Below are 22,398 nucleotides of genomic sequence, written 5' to 3' on the forward strand. Positions count from 1 at the left end.
AAAGCGTGCAATACAATAGGGGAGAGACACACAAGAACAATTTACAGACAGGAGGAGGGAGAAGCGGCTTCGTGTTCACCGTCATCATCGCCATCGGGATTTATAAAGGATTTCCGATGGGCCAGTTGACTTAGGCATGGGGGAGAAAAGGCCATAAATGTCAGCGGGATCGGTTGTCCTCTCGCAGCCTCGGACTGGGAGAGGGCCGGACGTAGAAAAACCCACTTCTCCAAAAGCTACCGAGCCCCTGACTAAGGATTGCAGAACCCGTTAAAGCAGCCAATCCATCCACTGATGGCATTTATTCAGCGCTGACCGGGTGCAGAGCGCTGTACTGAGCACTTGGAAGAGGACAGTATAACAGAGCTGGTAGGCCCGTCCCTGTCCACGAGGAGCTCACGGCCCGGAGAGACGTTAAAATAAACGATGGCTACTTAGAGAAATGCGGCGGGGCTGAGGGTGGGATGAATAAAGGGGACAAGTCCAAGCGGAAGAGTGACGCAGAAGGGAGCGGGGGGTAGGGGAAATTAGGGCTTAGCCAACAGTTGTTTTAAGACATATTGCTCGCCCAGGGCTTCAGGGTGTTTGATTTCTAAGTTAGTGGGCTGGCATCTCCTCTTTGGTTGCTAGGGAGAAGGAAACGTGCCTGACCCCGAGCTTCCCTGCAGCCGCTGACTCCAGAAAAACCCCTCTGGTGTGAGCAGCTGCGTCGCCTCGTGGAAGGATCCCGGGCCCGAGAATCAGAGGACCTGGGTTCTAGTTCCGGCTCTGCCTCTCGCTCGCGGTGTGACCTTGGGCAGTTGCTTCCCTGTGCCTCATTCTCCTCCTCTGCAAAATGGGCATTCGGTACCTGTTCCCTCTCCCTCTTAGACCGTGAGCCCCACGTGGGAGAGGGACTGGGTCCAAGCCGAGGATCTTCCATCGACACCGGTTCGTTCATTCGTACTTTTTGAGCGCTCACTGTGTGCAGAGCACTGTACTCTTGGACTGTCCAATTCGGCAACAGATGGAGACCATCCCTGCCCAACAACGGGCTCACGGTCTAAAAGGGGGAGAGAGAGTGCTTCTAACCAGTATAACCAGTGCTTATACAGCTCTCGTTATCTAGTAAGAGCTTAACGAACGCTATTGTTATTATTATTTTGCCACACCGTATTTGACCAGTATTTCAGAAAAGCAAGGCGACCGTTTTCTGACTGCTTAGCGATGATGGAAAAAGTCCTTTTAATGAAATAGTCACAGGACCTTCGAGACTGCGTAGGCCATGGGTGAGAGAGACAGATGTGGCCCAAACGGAAAGAAACCGGTGGTGTTTGGGCCCAGGCAGGGGAATAGGCTGTTTCAGCTCTCGGTTCAGTCCAGAACGGGAGTCCGTCCTTAGGGCCGCCCTAAACCTTTAAATGGAATTTAAAAATGTTTTAGGAAGCGGCGTGGGCTAGTGGAAAGAGCACGGGCCTGGGAGTCGAATGACCTGGGTTCTAATCCCGGCCTTCCGTGTGACCTTGGGGAAGTCACTCGCTTCTCTGCGCCTCAGTTCTCTCATCTGTAAAATGGGCATTAAGACTGCGAGCCCCATGTGGGACAGGGGCCGTGTCCAACCCGATTACCTGGTATCTACCCCACCGTTTAGGACCGTGCGTGGCACATAGTGAGCGTTTAACAGATTCCACAGTTATTCTTATTTCACCTTGCTTAAGGCGGGTAGAGAGCAGCTTGCAAAGTGGGAAAATTCTCCTCAACTAGGCCTTCTCCAGGGTAAACGGTTCCAACCCGTCGGCTAATCTGGCTTCACGGGTGATGTTTTGCAACCCCTGGCCTTGTCCGTTGCTCCATTTGGACATTGTTCAAATTCTCCGTGCCGTTCGCAATGGCAGAGACCAAATACATGCAGCGTCTGCAGGGAATCGCCGTGTTCTCAGCTTGGCTCGCCCAAGTGGCTGACCTTCGGCTGGAGCTGCTTAGTGCAGTTCGGGGGGACTGCACCCCCCGCCCCCATGACCCCCAAGTCCCCCTTCCCAGATTGTATTCATTTATAACGGCATTTGTTAAGCCCTTCCCGTGTGTCAAGCACTGTTCTAAATGCTGAGGTAGATAAAATTTTAATCGAGTTGACTCCCTAGTCCTGGGGATCAAAGGACCTGGGTTCAAATCTGTGGCTCTGTCACCTGTCTGCGCTGTGACCTTGGACAAGTCACTTTACTTCTCTGTTGCCTCAGTTACCTCATCTGTAAAATGGGGATTAAATGGGACATGGACGGCACCCAACCTTTTTTTGGGGGGGGGGGTGAGTGGTATTTAAGGGTTTACTACGTGCCAGGCACTGTTAATAATGTTGGTATTTGTTAAGCGCTTACTATGTGCAGAGCACTGTTCTAAGCGCTGGGGGAGATACAGGGTAGTCAGGTCGTCCCACGTGAGGCTCACAGTTAATCCCCATTTTACAGATGAGGTAGCTGAGGCACAGAGAAGTTAAGTGACTCGCCCACAGTCACACAGCAGACCGGTGGCAGAGCCGGGAGTCGAACCCATGACCTCTGACTCCGAAGCCCAGGCTCTTGGAGATTCAAGGTCCACGTCCTACATGGGGCTCACAGCCTTTGCCCCCGTTTTACAGATGAGATCGCCGAGACACCGAGAAGTGATTTGCCCAAGATCACACAGCGGACAAGTAGCAGAGCCGGGATTGGAACCCATGACCTCTGACTCCCAAGCCCGGGCTCGAAGAGATGCAGTTGCTTCTTTGGTCTTGAGCCACCTCCATGACAAAGACTTTATTTAAGGCTCCCCGGCTGCCTGTAGGATGGGTACCCAAGTTGCTTTTCCATTAATAGTGATGGGCCGTGCTAATCCGTCCCCCTACCTTCCTCTGTCCCCTCTGGCCACCAGCTTCCCTTGGAAGATGATTAGCCTAAGGAGGAGAAGAGTCTGGTCTTGAGCCCGCGGTTAGCTCTTTCTTAACCTATTTTCTTAATAATAATTATATTAATAGTTGTGTTATTTGTGAAGCGCTTACTATGCGCCAGGCACTGTACTAAGCATTGTGGGGGGAGATACAAGCAAATTGGGTTGGACAAAGTCCTTATCCCACATGGGGCTCACAGTCTTAATCCCCATTTTACAGGTTAGGTAACTGGGGCACAGAGGAGTTAAGTGACAAATGGCAGAGCAGGGATAACAATAATAATAATAACTGTGGTATTCATTAAGCGCTTACTATGGGCCGGGCCCTGTACTAAGCGCGGGGGTGGATGCAAGCAAATCGGATTGAACGCAGTCCCCGTCCCACATCGGGCTCAAGGTTTTAATCCCCATTAATACTATAAGACGGGGTTGGGTGTTTTCAGATCTTCGACCCCCCATTCTTGGTCCGGGTGAAAGCCGGGCCAGTATATTTAAATTCCGGTGATTTGGAAGAAGAAATGGCGGACTGGCAGAAGAGTTAGTTTTCTTGTCGGAGGTGGGAGATAGGGGAGAATTTCTTTGATTTGGGGTTGGTTCTTTTGTTTCACTGGTAGGTTGGAAGCTCCTTGAGGGCAGAGATCACGTCAACTGACTTTCTGGAACTCTCCCATGCCCAAAGCGCTCTGCCCACGGTTGACACTCAGCCAGGGCTATTGTTGGCGAGTGGGGGAGCTTTCTGACCTCTCCGTAGCCCACGTTCATCTTCCCTTCCTTTTTCCGGACTAGGTACCTACTAGAGCAGGATTTCCCGGGCATGAGGATTGGTCCGGAACCCACCACGGATTCTTTCATCGCCGTGATGTACGGGGACACCGAGGGAAGTACCCCGGGAAACGCCCTGGTCGTGGACCCCAAGAAGCCATTCCGCAAACTCAGTCGCTTTGGAAATGCTTTCCTGAACCGGTAAGAGTGGCCGCAGATTGCCGACGATTGCTTTTGCCCAGATAGCCGTGGCATTTGGTAAGCGCCTACTACGTGCCAAGCGCTCTAATAAGCACCGGGAGAGATAGAAGATAATCAGATTCCACATGGGGCTCTCAGTCGGAGGAGGGAACGTGTCTGTTTATTGTTATATTGGACTCTCCCAAGCGCTTAGTACGGTGCTCTGCACAGAGTAAGCGCTCAATAAATACCGAATGAACGACTGAAGGTATCGAATCCCCATTTTGTAGATGAAGGAACTGAGGCTGTGTGACCGGCCCGAGGTCCCGCAGCAGAAAAGTGGCAGAGCTGGGATGAAAACACGAGTCCTCTGACTCCCTGGCCTGGGCTCTTCCCACTAGAACATGCTGCGTTCTCCTTGGAATCTCTGTCAATTCTTGTTTATTCAAGAACCAGTGATCTGGCCCGCGTTCTATCCCGCTCCGTGCTTTCCCCCGCCGCCCGCCTTTCGGTCTTTCCACGGCTCGTGAATACTTCCCCGGGTGGGTCCGGGAAGAATAAAAGAAAATGGAAGTCAAATTAGTTCTATTTCCCGTTAGTTCCGGTGCCCGGGGAAGGGGGTCGAAATGACTGACAGAAACTGAGGTTCCTGAAGACGACTGCAGGTTTCATTTGGTTTTAGTCTTTTTTTTTTTTTTTTTCAAAGAAACGGTATTTAAGTGTTTACTCTGTGCCGGGCAGTTTTAAACGCTGGAGTGCATTCGAGGTTAAACACAGTCTCTGCCCTCTCAGTTTTATTCCCCATTTTACAGAAAGAGATCATCGAGGCACACGGGTCCTTCTGATTCCCAGCTCTGTGCTCTTTCCTCTAGGCCACGTTGCCTCTCATCTTCCCAAACTACCCATAAATAAACTAGCGTCCAAAGGTGACTGTACTAGGCGCCCGTGGGTAGTCCCGCAAGAAAACTAGACCCGGACCTTGCTCTCAGGAATTTAGAGTCTAACTGAAAAGTTTCCACCCTACGGGGTGAGGCGTGTGTTTAGATAGGCAGGGAAATCTGAGTACGGTCGGTTCGAAGAATATTCAAGGGCAGGGATGGCACCTTTCACTTGACAGTTGACGTACCGAGCGCTTACCGTGGGCAGAGCATTGTGCTCGGTGTCTGGGAGAGTAATAATAATAATGACGATGGTGTCGGTGAAGCGCTTACTCTGTGCCAAGCCCCGTTAGAGCACGGTATAACAGAGTAGGCAGACCTGTTCCCAAGCTTACCTACGTTAATAATAATAATGATAACTGTGGCATTTGTTAAGCGTTTACTATTTGCCGGGCTCTGTACTGAGCGCTGGGGTGAAGCAGCGTGGCTCAGTGGAAAGAGCCCGGGCTTGGGAGTCGGAGGTCATGGGTTCGAATGCCGGCTCGGCCACTTGTCAGCTGGGGGACTGTGGGCGAGTCACTTCACTGCTCTGTGCCCCGGTCACCTCATCTGTAAAATGGGGATTAACCGTGAGCCTCGTATGGGACAACTTGATTACCTTGTATCTACCCCGGCGCTCAGAACCGTGCTCTGCACATAGTACGCGCTTAACAAATACATTATTGTTACGAGCAAATTGAGGTGGACACGGTCCCTGTCCCACTAGGGGCTCACGGTCTCGATCCCCATTTGACAGGTGAGGTCACTGAGGCCCAGAGAAGTCAGGTGGCTTGCCCAGGGTCACACAGCAGACGCGGGCGGGGGGGGGGGGTGCAGGATTAGAATCCGTGACCCTCTGACTGTCAGGCCCGTGCTCTGCACACTACAGCATGCCGTTCTAAGTCTCCAGCACAGCACTCTGCCCACAGCAGATGTTTAAATGCTGGGGCCTGTCGAAGCGAGACACACACGGGGGGCTCCAGGTCAGACTCGACCCCTCGAGAGACAGGGTCCGCGTCCAGTTCCCACCTGTGGACCCCTCCCCAGTGCTTAGTTCAGTGTGTCACACCCAGTAAGCACTTAATAAATGCTATTGCTAGTGTATAGAGAGAAGCAGCATATATGTACAGAAACTAGTATATACAGAGAAGCAGCGTGGCTCAGTGGAAGGAGCCCGGGCTTGGGAGTCAGAAGTCATGGGTTCGAATCCCGGCTCGGCCACTCATCAGCTGTGTGACTGTGGGCAAGTCGCTTCACTGCTCTGGGCCTCGGTTCCCTCATCTGGAAAACGGGGATGAAGACGGTGAGCCTCACGTGGGACAACCCGATGACCCCGTATCTACCCCAGCGCTCAGAACAGTGCTCTGCACGTAGTAAGCGCTTAAATACCAACGTTATTAATATTATTATTATTGGGAGGGAGCGTTTTGGTAGGGAGTGAAGCCTGGATGGTACTTTCTGGCTTTCTAGGGAAAGTAAATGTTTTGTGGAGGGTTTTTAAAAAGAAAAAAAACCCACGGAACAACTTAAGCGTAGGCTGAAACGCGGTTTGAACCGATATGGAATTTTAAGGTAATTGAATGTCTGAATCGTCTAGTATCCTTGACTGGTTTCCTCTCATTGTGTGGTGTGAAATCCGCAACTAACGCTCTGGCCTGTACACGGTTTCTCTTTGTCCCTGCCCCGCTTCCTGCTTGCCTTTTTCTACCTTGCTTGTAAATAAGAAGAATCGTGATATTTGGTCCGCGCTTACTGTGTGCAAGGCACTGGACTAAAATACTGGGGTGGGTAGAAAAATCGGGTTGGACCACAGTCCCTGTCCCACGTGGGGCTCACGGTCTCCCCATTTTACAGCTGAAGTAACTGAGGCCCAAAGAATTATGATCACCGTTATTTGTATGGTAGTTAAGTGCTTACTGTGTGCAAAGCATTGTTCTAAGCGCTGGGGTGGATCCCTGTCCCACACGGGGGCCGCGTTCTTAATCCCCCATTTTCCAGATGAGGTCACTGAGGCGCAGAGAAGTGCAGTGACTTGCCCAGGGTCACCCAGCAGACAAGCGGCAGGGCCGGGATTAGAACCCACGACCTCCTGACCCCCAGGCCCCGGCTCTATCCACTAGGCCACGCTGCTTGTGCCCTCCAGATATTCTTCAGGGCTCTCGCCGCGTCTAAAACGTCGATTCGTTCATTCGATTGCATTTGTCGAGCGCTTACTATGTGCGGAGCACTGGGCTAAGCGCTTGGAACGGACAGTTCGGCAACAGACAGAGACAATCCCGGCCCGATGACGGGCTCACAGTCTAATCGGCTCTCGTGCCCTCGGCTCAGTCTGGGCTAGGAGTCGTCGGAACGTTGCGGCGTTGTCCGGTTCTAATCACGAGGTCCTTGTCGTCCCTGACGGATCCTGCGTTCTCCGGTTAGCTCGGGACTTTGTGGAACGTCCGTGGAACCCCTTCCGCGGTTGTGTTTTCGCGTCCGGTAATTTCCACTCACCACGAACTTCATTTTTCTGCGCTGCAAAATGTTATCATCCACTAGAGCGAGAGGATGGGGTTAGGGTGAGTTAACGACTCTTATCTCATGTTTGTCAAAAGGGACGGGAATGACATTCCCCCTGCTACTAACCAACCGTGACCTCAGATACGGCCCAAGATTCCTTTTTCTTTTTGCTAAAACCCAAGACCTCGAGCCCCATGCGGGTCAGGGACAGCGTCCAACCTAATTCACTCGTATCTACCCCAGCGCTTAGAGCGGAGTTTGACACATAGTAAGTGCTTAACGAACGCCATAAAAAAAACCCTCGGGGAATAAATCAGATTAGTTGTCGGTGCCTCGGTTCCCTCATCGGGAAAATGGGAACTAAGATTATGCCCTATTCACGATCCCACGCTGCTTATAGCCGGGAGCGTTCTTATGTTTCCAAATATTTCATCATTTGGAAGCTGAAAAACGCATCTTGGGTTTCACGGCCTGCTTTTTTCCATTTATGTTTTAATATAAAATTACGTGAACTATGTATTAAAATATGATTTCCTTTACTCGGTCATAGAGTTTGAGCTCCTGGGAGGGTCCCTCTTAAAAACTAATGACCTGGTACCTGGTTCTGAGCCTCTTCCACATACCCTGGTTAAAATAATCACAAGGGCTTACTATGTGTCAAGCACTGTATTAAACGCTGGGAGAGATACAAACTAATCAGGTTTGCCCCAGTCCCTGTCCCACATGGGAATCACGGTCTTCGTAGAGGGAGTGGGATTGAACCCCCGTCTTACAGGTGAGGAAACTGAGGCACCGTGAAGTGTTGTGGGCCGGGAGCGTGTCTACCAACTCCGTTGTCTCTCCCAAGCGCTTAGTTCAGTGTTCTGCACATAGTAAGTGCTCAATAAATGCCACTGTTGATGATGATGAAGTGACTTGCCTAAGGTCACACAGCAGACAAGTGGCGGAGTCAGGATTATAATAATGATAGTATTTGTTAAGTGCTTACTCTGTGCCCAACACTGTTCTAAACACTGGGACGAACCCAGGTCCCCTGACACCCGGGCCCGGGGTCTTTCCACTGACTTCCCTTCTCCATTTTAAGAGGCCCAGGAACTTCCCCTCCTCCTCCTTCTCCTCATTATTACAGACCAGTTCGTTCATTCATTCATTCAATCGTATTTACTGAGCGCTTACTATGTGCAGAGCACTGTACCAAGCGCTTGGAATGGACAGTTCGGCAACAGGGAGAGACAATCCCTGCCCGACAACGGGCGCACTGTCTAAAGTTGCATTATAAGCCATCTACCGGACCTTTTCTACCAAAACTTTGGTCCCAGAGCAAGAATTATCTCTGTGATCTGGCCCATCCTAAATCATAATAATAATGTTGGTATTTGTTAAGCGCTTACTATGTGCAGGGCACTGTTCTAAGTGCCGGGGTAGATACGGGGTAGTCAGGTGGGCCCACGTGAGGCTCCCAGTCTTCGTCCCCATTTGGCCCATGAGATCACTGAGGCCCAGAGAAGTGAAGTGACTTGCCCACAGTCACCCAGCTGACAAGTGGCCGAGCCGGGATTCGAACCCACGACCTCTGACTCCCAAGCCCGGGCTCTTTCCCCTGAGCCGCGCTGCTTCTCTGAAAAAAACAAAGGGGGTGCTAATTTAAGAGCTGTATTTGGGGAAGTTTTAGTCACCGGTCTGTTGATTATTTTAAGTATTTCACATTCGTGTTGGACTTCAGTGAACTTCCCATTTTGAGGCATTTACAAAGGAAAAATCGTTTTGTGAAGCTCTCCAGGCAGTGACATTAGAAATCGGAGGAGGAATTCTCTCCTCTTTTCCAGTCTTGGTAGTTCTTTTTCAAGAGTCCTTTGTGAAACCAAAACAATGGCCGTGTGCACCTTTTTTACAATCTGGGTCACTGGCAAGAGTAATTTATTCGACAGATTGTTTGAAAGCGAAGAGAGTGGTTCATCACGCTCTGTGGGCCGGGCACCTATCCACTGCCCTTCCTGACGCGCCTCAGATCCTCTCCGTGAATTGTTTTTCCGCAAATGCTTTGTTCCGGTTTGCTTTCTTTGCGACTTTTACCCAATTGTGGTCCTTATTAGCTCCTGGTCATTTTTTCCACCTCTGCTCCTAGTCCCACGTTCTCGATTTAACTCCTACCAACCAGGGAGAAGGAATAATAATAATAATAATTATGTTGGTATTTGTTAAGCGCTTGCTATGTGCAGAGCACTGTTCTAAGCGCTGGGGGAGATACGGGGTCATCGGGTTGTCCCACGTGAGGCTCACGATTAATCCCCATTTTCCAGATGAGGTCACTGAGGCCCAGAGAAGTGAAGTGACTCGCCCACAGTCCCACAGCTGACAAGTGGCAGAGCGGGGATTCGCACCCACGACCTCTGACTCCCAAGCCCGGGCTCTTTCCACTGAGCCGCGCTGCTTCAAATGAAAATGAGGTCTGCCAAAAATCTCTCAGGTCCAGGAGAGAGTCGAACTCACGACCCCTGGTTTACAAGACCAGTGTTCTAACCCCGGAGCTAGGCGCCGCCCCCCCGAAGGCATTCAGCCATTTGTTCTCTCCCGGGCGCTTAGTACAGCGATCTGCACACGGCGCTCACTAAATACCATTGATCTCTGGCTAAACGTTATATTCCCGGAGTCAGAAGCCCTGGGTTCTAATTCCAGCTCTGCCACGTCTCTGCTGGGTGACCCAGGGCAAGTCACTTTACTTCTCTGGGCCTCAGTTTACTTCTTTTTAAAACGGGGATTCAATTTTATTCCCTCCAACTTAGGCTGTGAGGCCCTTTTGGGACCGGGAGAGTGTCCAACCTGAATATGTGTATATTTGTATACAATATTTATTACTCTATTTTATTAATCATGTGTCTGTAGCTACGATTCCGTTGATCTGTCTCGATGGTATGGATGCCCATCTGCTTGTTTTGTTTTGCCGTCTGTCTCCCCCTTCTAGACCGTGAGCCCGTCGTTGGGCGGGGATGGTCTCTATCTGTTGCCGAATTGTACGTTCCAAGTGCTTAGTACAGTGCTGTGCATGTAGTAAGCGCTTAATAAATACGATTAAATGCATGCATGAATGAATGAATATCTTGTTTAAAAAATACCATTATTATTAGTAGTAGTAGTAATAATAATCTTTCTCCTTGTCTCTTGACAATTGGTGTTAAAGTGTGGGTAAGTGAGATGCTCCGAGGTGTTTTTGGAAGCCTTTTAAAGGATACAGTTATTTCAGAATTGACTACCCCAAAACTCCCCCTTCACGACCTACTCCTGACTCCGATCCACTGACCTTGTGATTACTTCTCCCCCCTTCTGGAGTCCCAATTTCTGGCCTCATAAAGTAGTGGGTTCTCCTACGCCCTATGGCTCGCCTTCTCGAAGAGCACGGCGTTTAAAGAAAGCTCGAAAGGTGATATTGACCATAAAAACATCTAGGGTAACACTAGCAGTGGGGCCTTCGCAGCCTAGCCAAAATGCAGAGTGAAAACGGCGTTAGGGACCGATCTAGTTTCCTTGGGCTTGTCCCGGCACTTGGTGTCATTGGCAGGGTGGGTAAAGCGCTTTGAAATCCGTGTGGGCGGAAAAAATGCCAAATGATAGCATGGGGCCTTCTATTCTCAGTGGTTCTTTGGATGTCTCCCAGCTTAATCCTCTTTTAATTGACCTTGCCTTCAGGTTTATGTGCTCCCAGCTCCCTAATCAAGTTCTGAAGAGCATTAGCATCATCGACAGTCCTGGTATTCTTTCAGGAGAGAAGCAGCGGCTTAGCAGAGGTGAGTTGCAACGGCGTTTATCCCGCCCTTCCTTGGCTGCGGACCACTTCTCTGGGTAGGGCGCCTAAACCGGACCTCTGAGAAGCAGCGTGGCCTAGCGGGAAGGGCCCGGGCCTTGGAATCGGAGGACCCGGGTTCTAATTCCGGCCCCGCCGCTCGGTGTAGGCAGGGGACGCGTCTATCAACTCTGTCGGGTTGGACTCTCCCAGACGCCGAGTACGGCGTTTTTTGCCGGCAAGCGCTCGATAAATACCATTAATCGAGTAATTGATTGGCTTCATTTAGGGAAAACTCCAGGGCCCAGGAAGAGCTGAGTACTTGTTAGGCTGACTCAGTGACTCCTAGGGCTCCTCTCCCCGCCCCACCCGGGTTCCACCCCCAAGCTGGTCCTCTGTCTTTAGTTTAATTTCCATCTAAAAAAGAGCAGCTTCCTTCTGGGACTTTCTCACCCGAAGCTGTCTCCAGGCAGCTTCCCCAGCCACCTGTCAGTCAATAGTATTTATTGAGCGCTTCCCGTGTACAGAGCACTGTACTAAACTCTTAGGAGTGTACAGTAGCGCAGCTCCGTCGTCGCCCCTGGACTTTTCACTCCCGTCGACGACTTTCCCGTTGGAAGACTCCTCCCATCATCGTCAGTTCGCCAGCGGGCCATTCACCGTTAGCCCGTTGGGGCCGCGTCCGGAGCCCGACTTACGTTCCTTTTGAGGGCAACCGCGTTCCTCAGATCGGTCAAGTGTCTCTCCTGGGTTGTTCCGGGCTCTGCTCTGGCATATCGTTTCTGCCTTTAGGCCTATCTCTGGCTCTGAAGTGGGGCAACGAGGGAAGCATCCATTTCCCCTAACAGTCCATTTCCAGGCCAAGCCCGAAGCCGAATCACTGTTTTAGAACAGTCGGACAATCAGCGTACAGAAAAACGGAAGTCACGGGAGCGGTTGGCGTCAGAACGGTATTTTTTATCTGTTTGGGCAGCTGGGATTTTTCCTTCCCCTTCTTGACAGACTTCATCCCAGGGGCTTCCTTAGTTTGTGTTTCGGCGGTACCTGAGGAGCTAAAGATAACTACCCGGGTACAGGGTTTAAACTAAAGGTGGTTTATTAAAAACTCTAGCCCCACTAGCCGATTTGTCTCGGCTACATTGAAGATGATTTGATTCCCACTTGAGCTGTGACTAAAAGGACTCCTGACACGTGGTGACCAGTGGGTGATACACCTGCGCTCCATCAGCCCCCAGGAGCTGGGAATTTGGGGGCGGGAAGAAGGGGTGGGCGTTACAACGCCCTGGGGCTTCTAAATTTCAACTTAATTCTCAGGAATTTTCTCCAAAGAAGTACCACCCCCAGGGAAAATTCCTCCAAACAAACCTGGGGGGCACAGGGAAATGGGGAAGGCCCCTTCGAGCCCTCCTGAATATGGCGTTCGTAATGTTCATGAATTTGCCCTCGGTCGCGGGTAGTTTCCCGATGTTCTGGGGGCTTTTTCTGATAGCTTCCTCTGGGCAGCAGACAGGGCCAGGGAGAGAGGTTGAGAGCAATAATAATGATAATTATCATTATTATTATGGGACTCGTTAAGCGCCTACTAGGTGTCAGACCCTTTTCTAAGCACTGGGGTAGGTACAAATCAGTCCTGTCCCATCCGGGGCTCACACTCTCAGTCCCTATTTTACAGGTGGGGTAATTGAGGTCCAGAGAAGCAAAGTGACTTGCTCAGGGTCACAAAACAGACCTGTAGCGGAGCTGGGATTAGAACCCAGGTCCTTCTGACTCCCAGGCCTGGGCTCTCTCTGCTAAGCCAGGCCGCTTCTCCGCAAGTGCTTTCTTCATCGGAATCGATCAGTGCGTCGAGGAAGCAACGTGGAGTCGTTTGAGAGGAAGCCCCATTTTGTTCATCGGTATTGGCCCCCAAATTTGGGGGTCCGAATAATGCGGGAGAAGGCAGTTGCCACAGGAAAGGCCACGGGACCCTTTGGGTACACGGGGTAACCTGCTGTTAACGTGAACCACCCTCCCTTGCCCATTTTGAAGTTTTGGAGCCTTGAGCCTTCCCCACCCTCACACCAAGTTGCGCGTTCATGCACATTTCCCCCTTGGGCGGGCCTGATAATAATAATAATGTTGGAATTAAGTGCTTACTCTGTGCAGAGCACTGTTCCAAGCGCTGGGGGAAGATACAGGGTCATCAGGTTGTCCCACGCGGGGCTCACAGTTTTAATCCCCATTTTCCAGATGAGGGAACTGAGGCACAGAGAAGTGAAGTGACTCGCCCCCAGTCACACAGCTGACAAGTGGCAGAGTGGGGATTCGAACCCATGACCTCTGACTCCCAAGCCCGGGCTCCTTCCACTGAGCCGCGCTGCTTCCTTGTGACAGACGGTCGGTACCCCGGTATATCCCTGACTACTAGCCCAAGTAGTAGTGGGGCGGTCTGATTCAGATCCGGGATTTTCGCGCCAGCCCTGGGTCGAAGGTGCCGTTTCAGCCACCAACAGGTTGATTTTTCCCGATACTTCGGCCGATTTTAGTCGGTTCAACACCCGGAGCAGAGTTTAGGTCTCAGCCTTTCCCATTTTCCATTTTATCCAGGCCGGGGGAGCTGTGAAAAGCGGAACTTTCTCTCCAGAGCCCAGACCCCGGCGGGATGAGGAATTCTGAGCCCCACCTACTTCCCAAATGGAACATTCCCACTTCACACGCAGTTATCGTATTCTGGGTTCATCTGCTACGAGTTTATTTTTAAACTGTCCTTCAGAGGCTCACTGAATCGCAGAGCTGGACGGGACCTTGAGAGTTCATTGACTTCACACCTCCCCGCTTAAAGGCGGGACCCAGATAGCGATTTGGCTTAGGGTCCTTTACGGAGCTAGGATTCCTTGGTCCGCTAGAAGGTCGTCAGGGCCGCCCACCTTCCCAACTCCTCTGGCCCTCTCTCCAGTGGTTTCTCCGGGCCTCGTATGCTTTCTTCCTCTAATAGTTATTATTTTTATTATTGTTGCTATGGTAGTTACCCCAGCGCTCACTACTGGGCCTTTCACTATGCTAAGCCCTAGGGTAGGTACAAGTTAATTAGGTCGGACACAGTCCCTGCCGGGGCTCACGCTACTTTGCAGATGAGAGAACCGAGGCCCGGAGAAGTGAAGCGACTTGCCCACGGTCATATGGCGAATACGTGGCGGCGCCAGGATTAGAACCCGGCTCCTTCTGACGTCCCTGTCCGCTAAGCCACGCTGCTCCTCTAAAGACCTCAGGGGCAGTGGGGCAGGAGAATTGTTCTTAAGTAAGCACGGAGCTGCCCTAGTTGTGCACTTGTGACCGGCGGTAGGTCACCGTGCCGGTGCACGGGGGATCCGGGGGGCCGAATCTCGGCTCGAAAGTCCAGTAACGTGGATCCCGGTCCCGTCACCCTCCTTGCTCTCCCCTCTCGTGGCTGATGGATTCGTGTTGCGCCGTGACACCAAATTCCCAGTTTGTCTCTAGCCCGGGCTTCTCCTTCAGCTTCCTGTTCCCTGTTTCGGCCATCTTTCCGTTTACTATGAATTCCGCCTGCCTGTGGGAGCCAGGAAAAGAAAGATTTGGCAGGAAAAGAGCGAAAGCGGAAGGCTAATGTGGTTTAAGGTTTTTGATGTCTATGAGTTTATTCCCCACCTCAGCTCTTCTTGACACTCACTCGGTCACCTTGCCCAGAAAGGGCAAGAAGCAAAAGCTGAGTAGCCCAGTGCGGCCTAATGGGTAATAATAATGTTGGTATTCGTTAAGCGCTTACTATGTGCCGAGCCCTGTTCCAAGCGCTGGGGCAGATACAGGGTCATCGGGTTGTCCCACGTGAGGCTCACACTTAATCCCCATTTTACCGATGAGGGAACTGAGGCACAGAGAAGTGAAGTGACTCGCCCACAGTCACGCAGCTGCCAAGTGGCAGAGCCGGGAGTCGAACCCATGACCTCTGACCCCGAAGCCCAGGCTCCGTCCTCTGATTCGAAGCCTGGGAGTCAGAGGACCTGGGTTCTAATTCTGGCTCCACCCTTTTCTGCTGTATGACTTCGGGCAAGTCGATTCACATCTCTGTTTCTTGGTTCCCTCGTCCGTAAAATGGGGATCAGGACCGGGAGCCCCATGTGTCCCACCTGATTAGCGTGGATCTACCCCGGCCCATAACAGATACCGTGAAAAGAAAAAGACTCGGGCGGAAGGAAGGGAGGAAGGAATATGACAGAGGGTCATCGGGAGCATTTAAAATAAGATTTTAGTGCAAAAAATCTACTGTGGGAATCCGCACCCTTTAAGGGCTGATTTGAAAACCCATTTCGTCGTTGCGTGGAGTGAAAATGACCTCCGTTTTGAATGGGGGTTTCGGAATAGCCCCCGGTTTCGGCGGGGGACGCGCAGAACTCATTTGAAGCCAGGTGAGTTCCGACCCACTCGTTCCCTTCAGGAACCGGCGGCTTCCTTTCGTTTCCTGGAAGCCGGCTGACTCGGAAGCCGGCCGCGTTTCAGTTAGAGCCACAGGAAATTCCAAACCGCAGGGCTGCTTGGACGCCCCCGCTCGTTGTTCTAAACAGGACTCCCGGCTCCGTGGTGGCCCCCGAAATGCAGACCTCGGCCTTCCATTTCCCGTCCGTCGTAATCGTTAAACGAATTTCCTTAAGCCGGCCTCGTTAGCCGCCTTTCCAGCGGGGGGAAGGATCCGGTGGAGCGGGATCGTGGTGGAGAAGGGAGAGGACGGAGCCGGAGGAGGCTTGAAGGTGGGGAGGGGTGGGATTTCAGGCGCAGGTGCGCAGACTGGAACTTAGAAGAGGAGGAGGATCAGCTCACTTGGGGCAGGGAACGTACAGGAGAAGCAGCGTGGCTTGGAAGTCGGAGGTCGTGAGTTCGAATCCCGGTTCTGCCACTTGTCAGCTGTGTGACTGTGGGCGAGTCACTTCACTTCTCTGAGCCTCAGTTATCTCATCCGTAAAATAGGGATTAACTGTGAGCCTCACGTGGGACAACCCGATGACCCTGTATCTACCCCAGCGCTTAGAACTGTGCTCTGCACGTCGCAAGTGCTTAACGGATACCAACGTTGTTATTATATGTCAACTCTGTTGTGTCGTACTCTCCCGTGTGCTTAGCACAGCACTCTGCACCCAGTAAGTACCATTTTTGTGGTGTTCGTTAAATGCTTACGTTGTGCCAGGCACCGTATTCGGTGCTGGGGTAGATAGAGGCTAATTAGGTTGGACGCGCAGTCTCTGGCCCACCTGGGGCTCACGGTCCAAACCCCCTTTCTACAGTTGAGGGCTCGGAGGCCCCGAGAAGTGAAGCGACTTGCCCAAGGTCACGCACCAGACAAGTGGCAGAGCCGGGATTGGAACCCAGGTCCTTCTGGCATCCAGGCCCAGGTTCCAGCCACTAGGCCACGCTGCTTTTGAGGTCGCCGATGATGATCGGGGCAATAGAGGGAAAGGTAGAGGAGGGAAATGGGATGGAGGAGGAGAGTCAAGGGTGGCGTCAATCAGTCAATCTGTAAATCTATCAGGGGCATTTATCGAGCTCTTGCTCGGTCACACCCAGGGAGGAGAAGGGGGCTCGGGTGGGGTTTCCTCTTCCTGTTTCTTAGTCACGGTTCACTCTCTTGAAAAACCGGACTTGAACAAAAGGAACCCCAAACCTGAAAATCCTCGGTCATTTCAGCGGAGCCGGTTATCATCTTTCTCCGTCCAAGAAGGCAGCCCCTTCTTCAGGCTCGTCTCGTTCTTATCCCGGCTCTTGTTTTTTTGCTATTAGAGGTTGTGGGGTACCCGAACGAACTAGGCGGCGGCGGGGAGCGCGGAAGGGCGGCCCTTCCGAGGACCGAATAACCGTCCGGCTGCATCTCATCCGGAGAGGCAGAGGAAGGAAGTTGTCCCTCCCCCCGTCTCAGCTGACCGGGCCACCCCGGCCCGAGGGGGGAGAGAGGGAATTCCCTCCTGACCCTACTAGTAGGCCCCCACCCCCTTCCCTCATTGTTAGACTGCGCTCTCCCAAGAACGTAACACGGTGCTCTGCCCATAGTGACCGCTCAATAAATACTATCCCGCGGGCCTGGGAAAAGGCCCAGATTTGGAGGAGGGTCCCATCCCTCGCCCCACCCTCTGTCCGGGTCCTGCCCTCGGTCTCCCCACCCGCCCCGGTGATTTGGAGAACGAAGGCGGGCGGGGGGGAAGAGTCGGTGAGGGAAGAGGATGGGAATGTCTGCGGTGGTTCCCTCTGGTTGACGAGGGCAGGGCCGGAACCCATAGGGCGGGGCTGGTTATAGTTCCCCACCCCCCCACTTTTGGGGGGGAAAAATGGTATTTAATAAGAAGAAGAAGGATAATAATTATGGTGCTTGTTAAGCCCTGACCGTGCGCCAAGCGCTATTCTAAGCGCTGAAGCAGATAGGAGTTATTAGGTTGGACACCGTCCCTGTCCCACACTGGGCTCACCCTCTTAATCCCCATTTTCCAGATGAGGTAACTGAGGCCCAGAGGAGTGAAGTGACTTGCCCAGGGTCTCCCAGCGGACTCGTGGCGGAGCCGGGATTAGTACCCAGGTCCTTCTGACTCCCAGGCCTGTGCTAGGCCGCGCTGCCTCTCCCCTTCCCTTCCCTCCCCCCCCCGACCAGCGAAGTAGGTAGTGACCCTGGGGGCGATGTAACAATTTGCACCTGCCTATTTTTAGTTTTAAATAACCCGTCCACTTTTGGCAGACTTAATCAGTGTTTCTGTGTTTGCCTTTATCTCCTACACGCCATTCGTAGATTTAACACTTTCATTTTGACCCTCAGAACTCCGCAGTCATCTCCCCCCGCCCGGAGTGTGGCGGGCTTCATTTGTTTATTAATTCATTCACTTATTTATATTAATGTCTGCCTTCCCTCTAGAATGAAAGTTCCCCGTGAGCAGGGAATGTGTGTCCCAACTCTGCTTTATTGTACTCTCCCAAGCGCCTCGCACAGTGCCCTGCACACAGTAAGCCCTCAGTAAACACCACCGATCGACTGCGAAGGGTGTGAAGGGCCCTCAGTCAGAAGAAGATAACGTTGGTATTTGTGAAGCGCTTACTATGTGCAGAGCACTGTTCTAAGCGCTGGGATGTATACGGGGGTCATCGGGTTGCCCCACGTGAGGCTCACAGTCTTCCTCCCCTTTTTACAGATGAGGTCACTGAGGCACAGAGAAGTTAAGGGACTTGCCCGCAGCCACACAGCTGACAAGATCATCATAATTGTAGTAGAAGTCGTCGTCAATAATCTGACCATCTGATTGATCGATAGTACTTATGAAGTGCTTATTACGTGCCAGGAACTGTTCTAAGCTCCGGGACCGGTAGAAGATAATCAGATTGGGGAATCCTCGCCTCCCACGGGGCTCATGGTCTGAGAAGAAGAAAGGGTATTTTTTTTTTCGCTAGCCCTAGAATGAAGCAGCGTGGCTCAGTGGGAAAAGCCCGGGCTGGGGAGTCAGAAGTCATGGGTTCGAATCCCGGATCTGCTACTTGTCAGCTGTGTGACTGTGGGCAAGTCACTTCTCTGTGCCTCAGTTGCCTCATCTGGAAAATGGGGATCAAGACCGTGAGCCTCACGTGGGACAACCCGACCACCCTGTATACACCCCAGCGCTTAGAACAGCGCTCTGCACGTAGTAAGCGCTTAACAAATGCCAACATCATTATTATTATTATTATTAAAGAAGAAAACTGGGCCGCCCGAGAGCGCTTTGGCAGACCGGGCCATCTGAAATGAATTGTTTGGTGAGAAATAGACCATTGGCTCAGCTTCCTCCGGGCCTCCGCCCTGTACTCGCCTTGTGCCAAATAATAACCGACGTATATCCAGATCCCGTTTCCTGATAGCCCCTCTCCCGGGTCTGGGGGAGAGATGGACGTTGCCAGAGGAGATTGGGTCAGGAAACGTGGGATTGGCCAGAAGAACCCCTTCCTTCCTCGCTCCCAGAAGGGCTCTGGGTTTGGAGCGCATCATCTCTGTCCTGGCGACTCACGGCCAGAGCTTGGCTTACTTTTGCTCTCTGTGCTTTTTTTTTTCGTCTGTGTGTGTTTTTTGTGCGCACCGTTTTGCAAATTCCCCAGGGCCCTTAAGCGGAGCTAGAGAGATGCAATCCGAAAATTGAACCGAGTGGAGTCGGCTCCTTTTATCTTCACGTTCTGCCTCCGGAGAGCCCGCGAAGAAGGTTCTTTTGGCCAAGATTACCGACTTGCGGTCTCCGATCCTCCGGCTCTTGAGTAGTGCAGGCGAAAACTGTGGGCGTTGAAAACCTTCGCCCCCCGATCCCCCTTCACCCCGTCCGTCTTAACCAAGTGAGGAAGCAGCAGCGTGGGCTAGCGGAAAGAGCACGGGCCTGGAAATCACAGGACCCGGGTTCTGATTCCAGCTCCCCCACTTGTCTGCTGGGTGGGACCATGTTGGGCACGCGACTTCATTTCTCTGTGCCTCAGTTTCCTCATCCGTAACGTGGAGGTGAAGCCTGTGAGCCCCGTGTGGGACAGGGACTGTGGCCGGCTCGAATCTATTGAATCTATCCCAGCGCTTTAGTACAGTGCCTGGCACGTAGTAAGTGCTTTACAAATACTACTATTATTATGATCATTCTTGTTATTATTTTGTCAGCACACCCCTCCGGTCAGAGCCATTTCGGTGCCACCGAAGAACTCAGCCGTGCTGAGAAGGAGGCTAAGGTTATCCAATCATTCAGTCGTTATTTATTGAGCGTTTACTACGTGCCAAGTACTTGGGAGAGTACAACGTAACAGACACATTACATGCCCCCAACGAGCTTACCGTCTAGAGGGGGAGGCAGACATTAATATGAAGAAATAAATTATGGATATGGACATAAGCGCTGTGGGGCTGGGAGGGGGGAGGTGAATAAAGGGGGCGATTCAGGCCGACGCAGAAGGGAGTGAGAAAAGAGGAGAGGAGGGCTTAGTCAGGGAAGGCCTCTTGGAGGAGATGGAGGAGCTTTCAAGAGCGGGAGAGGAATTGTCTGTCGGACATAAAGAATAATAATAATAATGATAATGTTGATGTTTGTTAAGCACTTACTATGTGCAGAGCACCGTTCTAAGCGCTGGGGGAGAGACAGGGTAATCAGGTTGTCCCAGGGGAGGCTCACAATCTTCATCCCCATTTTCCAGATGAGGTAACTGAGAAGTGAAGTGACTTGCCCACGGTCACACAGCTGCCAAGTGGCAGAGCTGGGATTCGAACCCATGACCTCTGACTCCCAAGCCCGGGCTCTTTCCACTGAGCCACACCGCTTCCAGGGGGGACGTTCCAGGCCGGAGACAGGAGGTGGGCGAGAGAGGTCAGAGGAGAGATAAAGATCGGGGTACAGTGAGACGGTTGGCATGAGAAGAGTGAAGTGTGCGGGCCGGGTGTGCAGTAGGAGCGCGGCGAGGGGATCGGGGGCCTTAAAGCCGACGGTAAGGAATTTCCGTTCGACGTGGAGGCCGAAATGAGGGGGGGGGCCTTTCCGCAAGGTGATCTGAGCCAGAGCGTACGGTAGGCTGACGAGGCGAGGGGTCGGAAGCAGGGGCCCAGGGAGGACGCCCATGTGGTCGTCCAGCCGGGAGGCGACGAGAGGGAGGATCCGGGAAATGATGCGGAAGGAAGGCAGCGGGATGTCGATGGACCGAACGTTTTGACTGCTGCCAGTCCGGCAGCCGGGGACGGCGGCAGGGCCCGTTCCAAAGGCCCAGCTGGGCGCGGTCCCCCCCGGGACTTCGGGCGCAATAATAACTTTGGCATTTGTTAAGGGCTTCCTACGTGTCAGGCGCTGTTCTGAGCGCTGGGGTGGATACGAGCAAATGGCGTTGAACGCAGTCCCTGCCCCATGTGGGGCTCAGAGTCTCGATCCCTTCTTACAGGTGAAGGAACCGAGGCACAGAGGAGTGACGTGACTCACCCCAGGTCACGCAGCAGACGAATGGTGGAGCAAGGATTAGAACCCGTGACCTTTCGACTCCCGGGTCGGGTTCTGTCCACCGTTTCGTGCCTCGGGGCCCCAATCAACTGACCACTGAGCCCTCTGTGCCTGCGGAGGCTACTTTCCTGGGCCGCTGGCCAGGCTAGAGTACGTTGACCGCGCTGGGCCAGTGACCGCAATTTTCCAGAGCTACGTTGGGTGTGAGATGGTGCCGGGCCCAAGATGGGGACTCGGGACGGTCCCCGGACGGCCTGGATTTGCGGTCTGTCTCCTCGATCCCCCCGAACTCCAAGAAAATCTATTTCTTTTAGCCTTTTGGACTCAGTGAGCCTGGTTTTCCACCACGAGTGTGAGCTCTGGCTAGTCGTTAAACTCGTGGTGGGCAGGGAATGTGTCTGTTTGTTGTACGGTCCTCTCCCAAGCGCTTAGGAAAGCGCTCTGCACACAGTAAGCGCTCAGTAAATACGACTGACTGGCCGGGAGCCGAACCTGCCCCCTTGGCCTGCAAGATGGGGCCTCCCGGAAGGAAACCGAGGCGTCAGCAGGTTCCAAGCGCTTAGTGCAGTGCTCTGCACATAGGAAGCGCTCAATAAATACTATCGAATGAATGGTTTTTAAACGTTTCCGGGAAACACCGTCCCCTCCCCACCCTCCGACCCCCAGCCCGCCCTGACCCCTTCTTCTTCCCCTTCAGGGTACGACTTCTGTCAGGTGCTGCAGTGGTTTGCCGAGCGGGTGGACCGGATCATCCTCCTCTTCGACGCTCACAAGCTGGATATCTCCGACGAGTTCTCGGAGGCCATCAAAGCCTTCCGGGGACAGGACGATAAAATCCGCGTGGTCCTGAACAAGGCCGACCAGGTGGACACTCAGCAGCTCATGCGGGTCTACGGGGCCCTGATGTGGTCCCTGGGCAAAGTGATCAACACGCCGGAGGTGCTGAGGGTCTACATCGGTTCGTTCTGGGCCCAGCCCCTGCAGAACACCGACAACCGGAGGCTCTTCGAGGTGGAGGCCCAGGACCTCTTCCGGGATATCCAGAGCCTTCCCCAGAAGGCCGCGGTACGCAAGCTCAACGACCTGATCAAGCGCGCCCGGTTGGCGAAGGTAAGCCGACCTACCTCCCCCGTCAAAATGGCGGGGGTCCCCTCCCGCCGGGGAACGCGGAGCCCCGGGATCGACCTTTCCTCCTAGAGTCCGGGGATCGGGGAGAGGATGGAGGGGGATGGAGGCCGGGGGGATCGGATGGGTGGGGGGGGTCGAGGTCTGCTGCGTGACCTTGGACAAGTCGCTTCGCTTCTCTATCCCTCAGTTATCTCATCTGCAAAACGGGGATTGAGACCGTGAGCCCCACGTGGGGCGGGGACTGTGTCCGACCGGATTTGCTTGTATCCACCCCGGCGCCTAGTACAGTGCT

General features: G+C 52.9%; 1 protein-coding gene across 1 annotated transcript in view; it reads left to right on the forward strand.

Annotated features, from left to right (window-relative positions):
• Positions 1–22,398, forward strand: part of EHD4 (EH domain containing 4) — a 46,767-nt gene that overhangs the window by 13,356 nt on the left and 11,013 nt on the right. Inside the window, exons 2-4 of the mRNA XM_029077628.1 lie at positions 3,688–3,864; positions 10,944–11,041; positions 21,676–22,088. Coding sequence (XP_028933461.1) covers positions 3,688–3,864; positions 10,944–11,041; positions 21,676–22,088 — 688 coding nt within the window. The remainder of the gene's footprint in view (positions 1–3,687; positions 3,865–10,943; positions 11,042–21,675; positions 22,089–22,398) is intronic.

The sequence above is a fragment of the Ornithorhynchus anatinus genome, chromosome 13 (assembly GCF_004115215.2).
Source record: "Ornithorhynchus anatinus isolate Pmale09 chromosome 13, mOrnAna1.pri.v4, whole genome shotgun sequence".
In the NCBI taxonomy this organism is placed as follows: Eukaryota; Metazoa; Chordata; class Mammalia; order Monotremata; family Ornithorhynchidae; genus Ornithorhynchus; species Ornithorhynchus anatinus.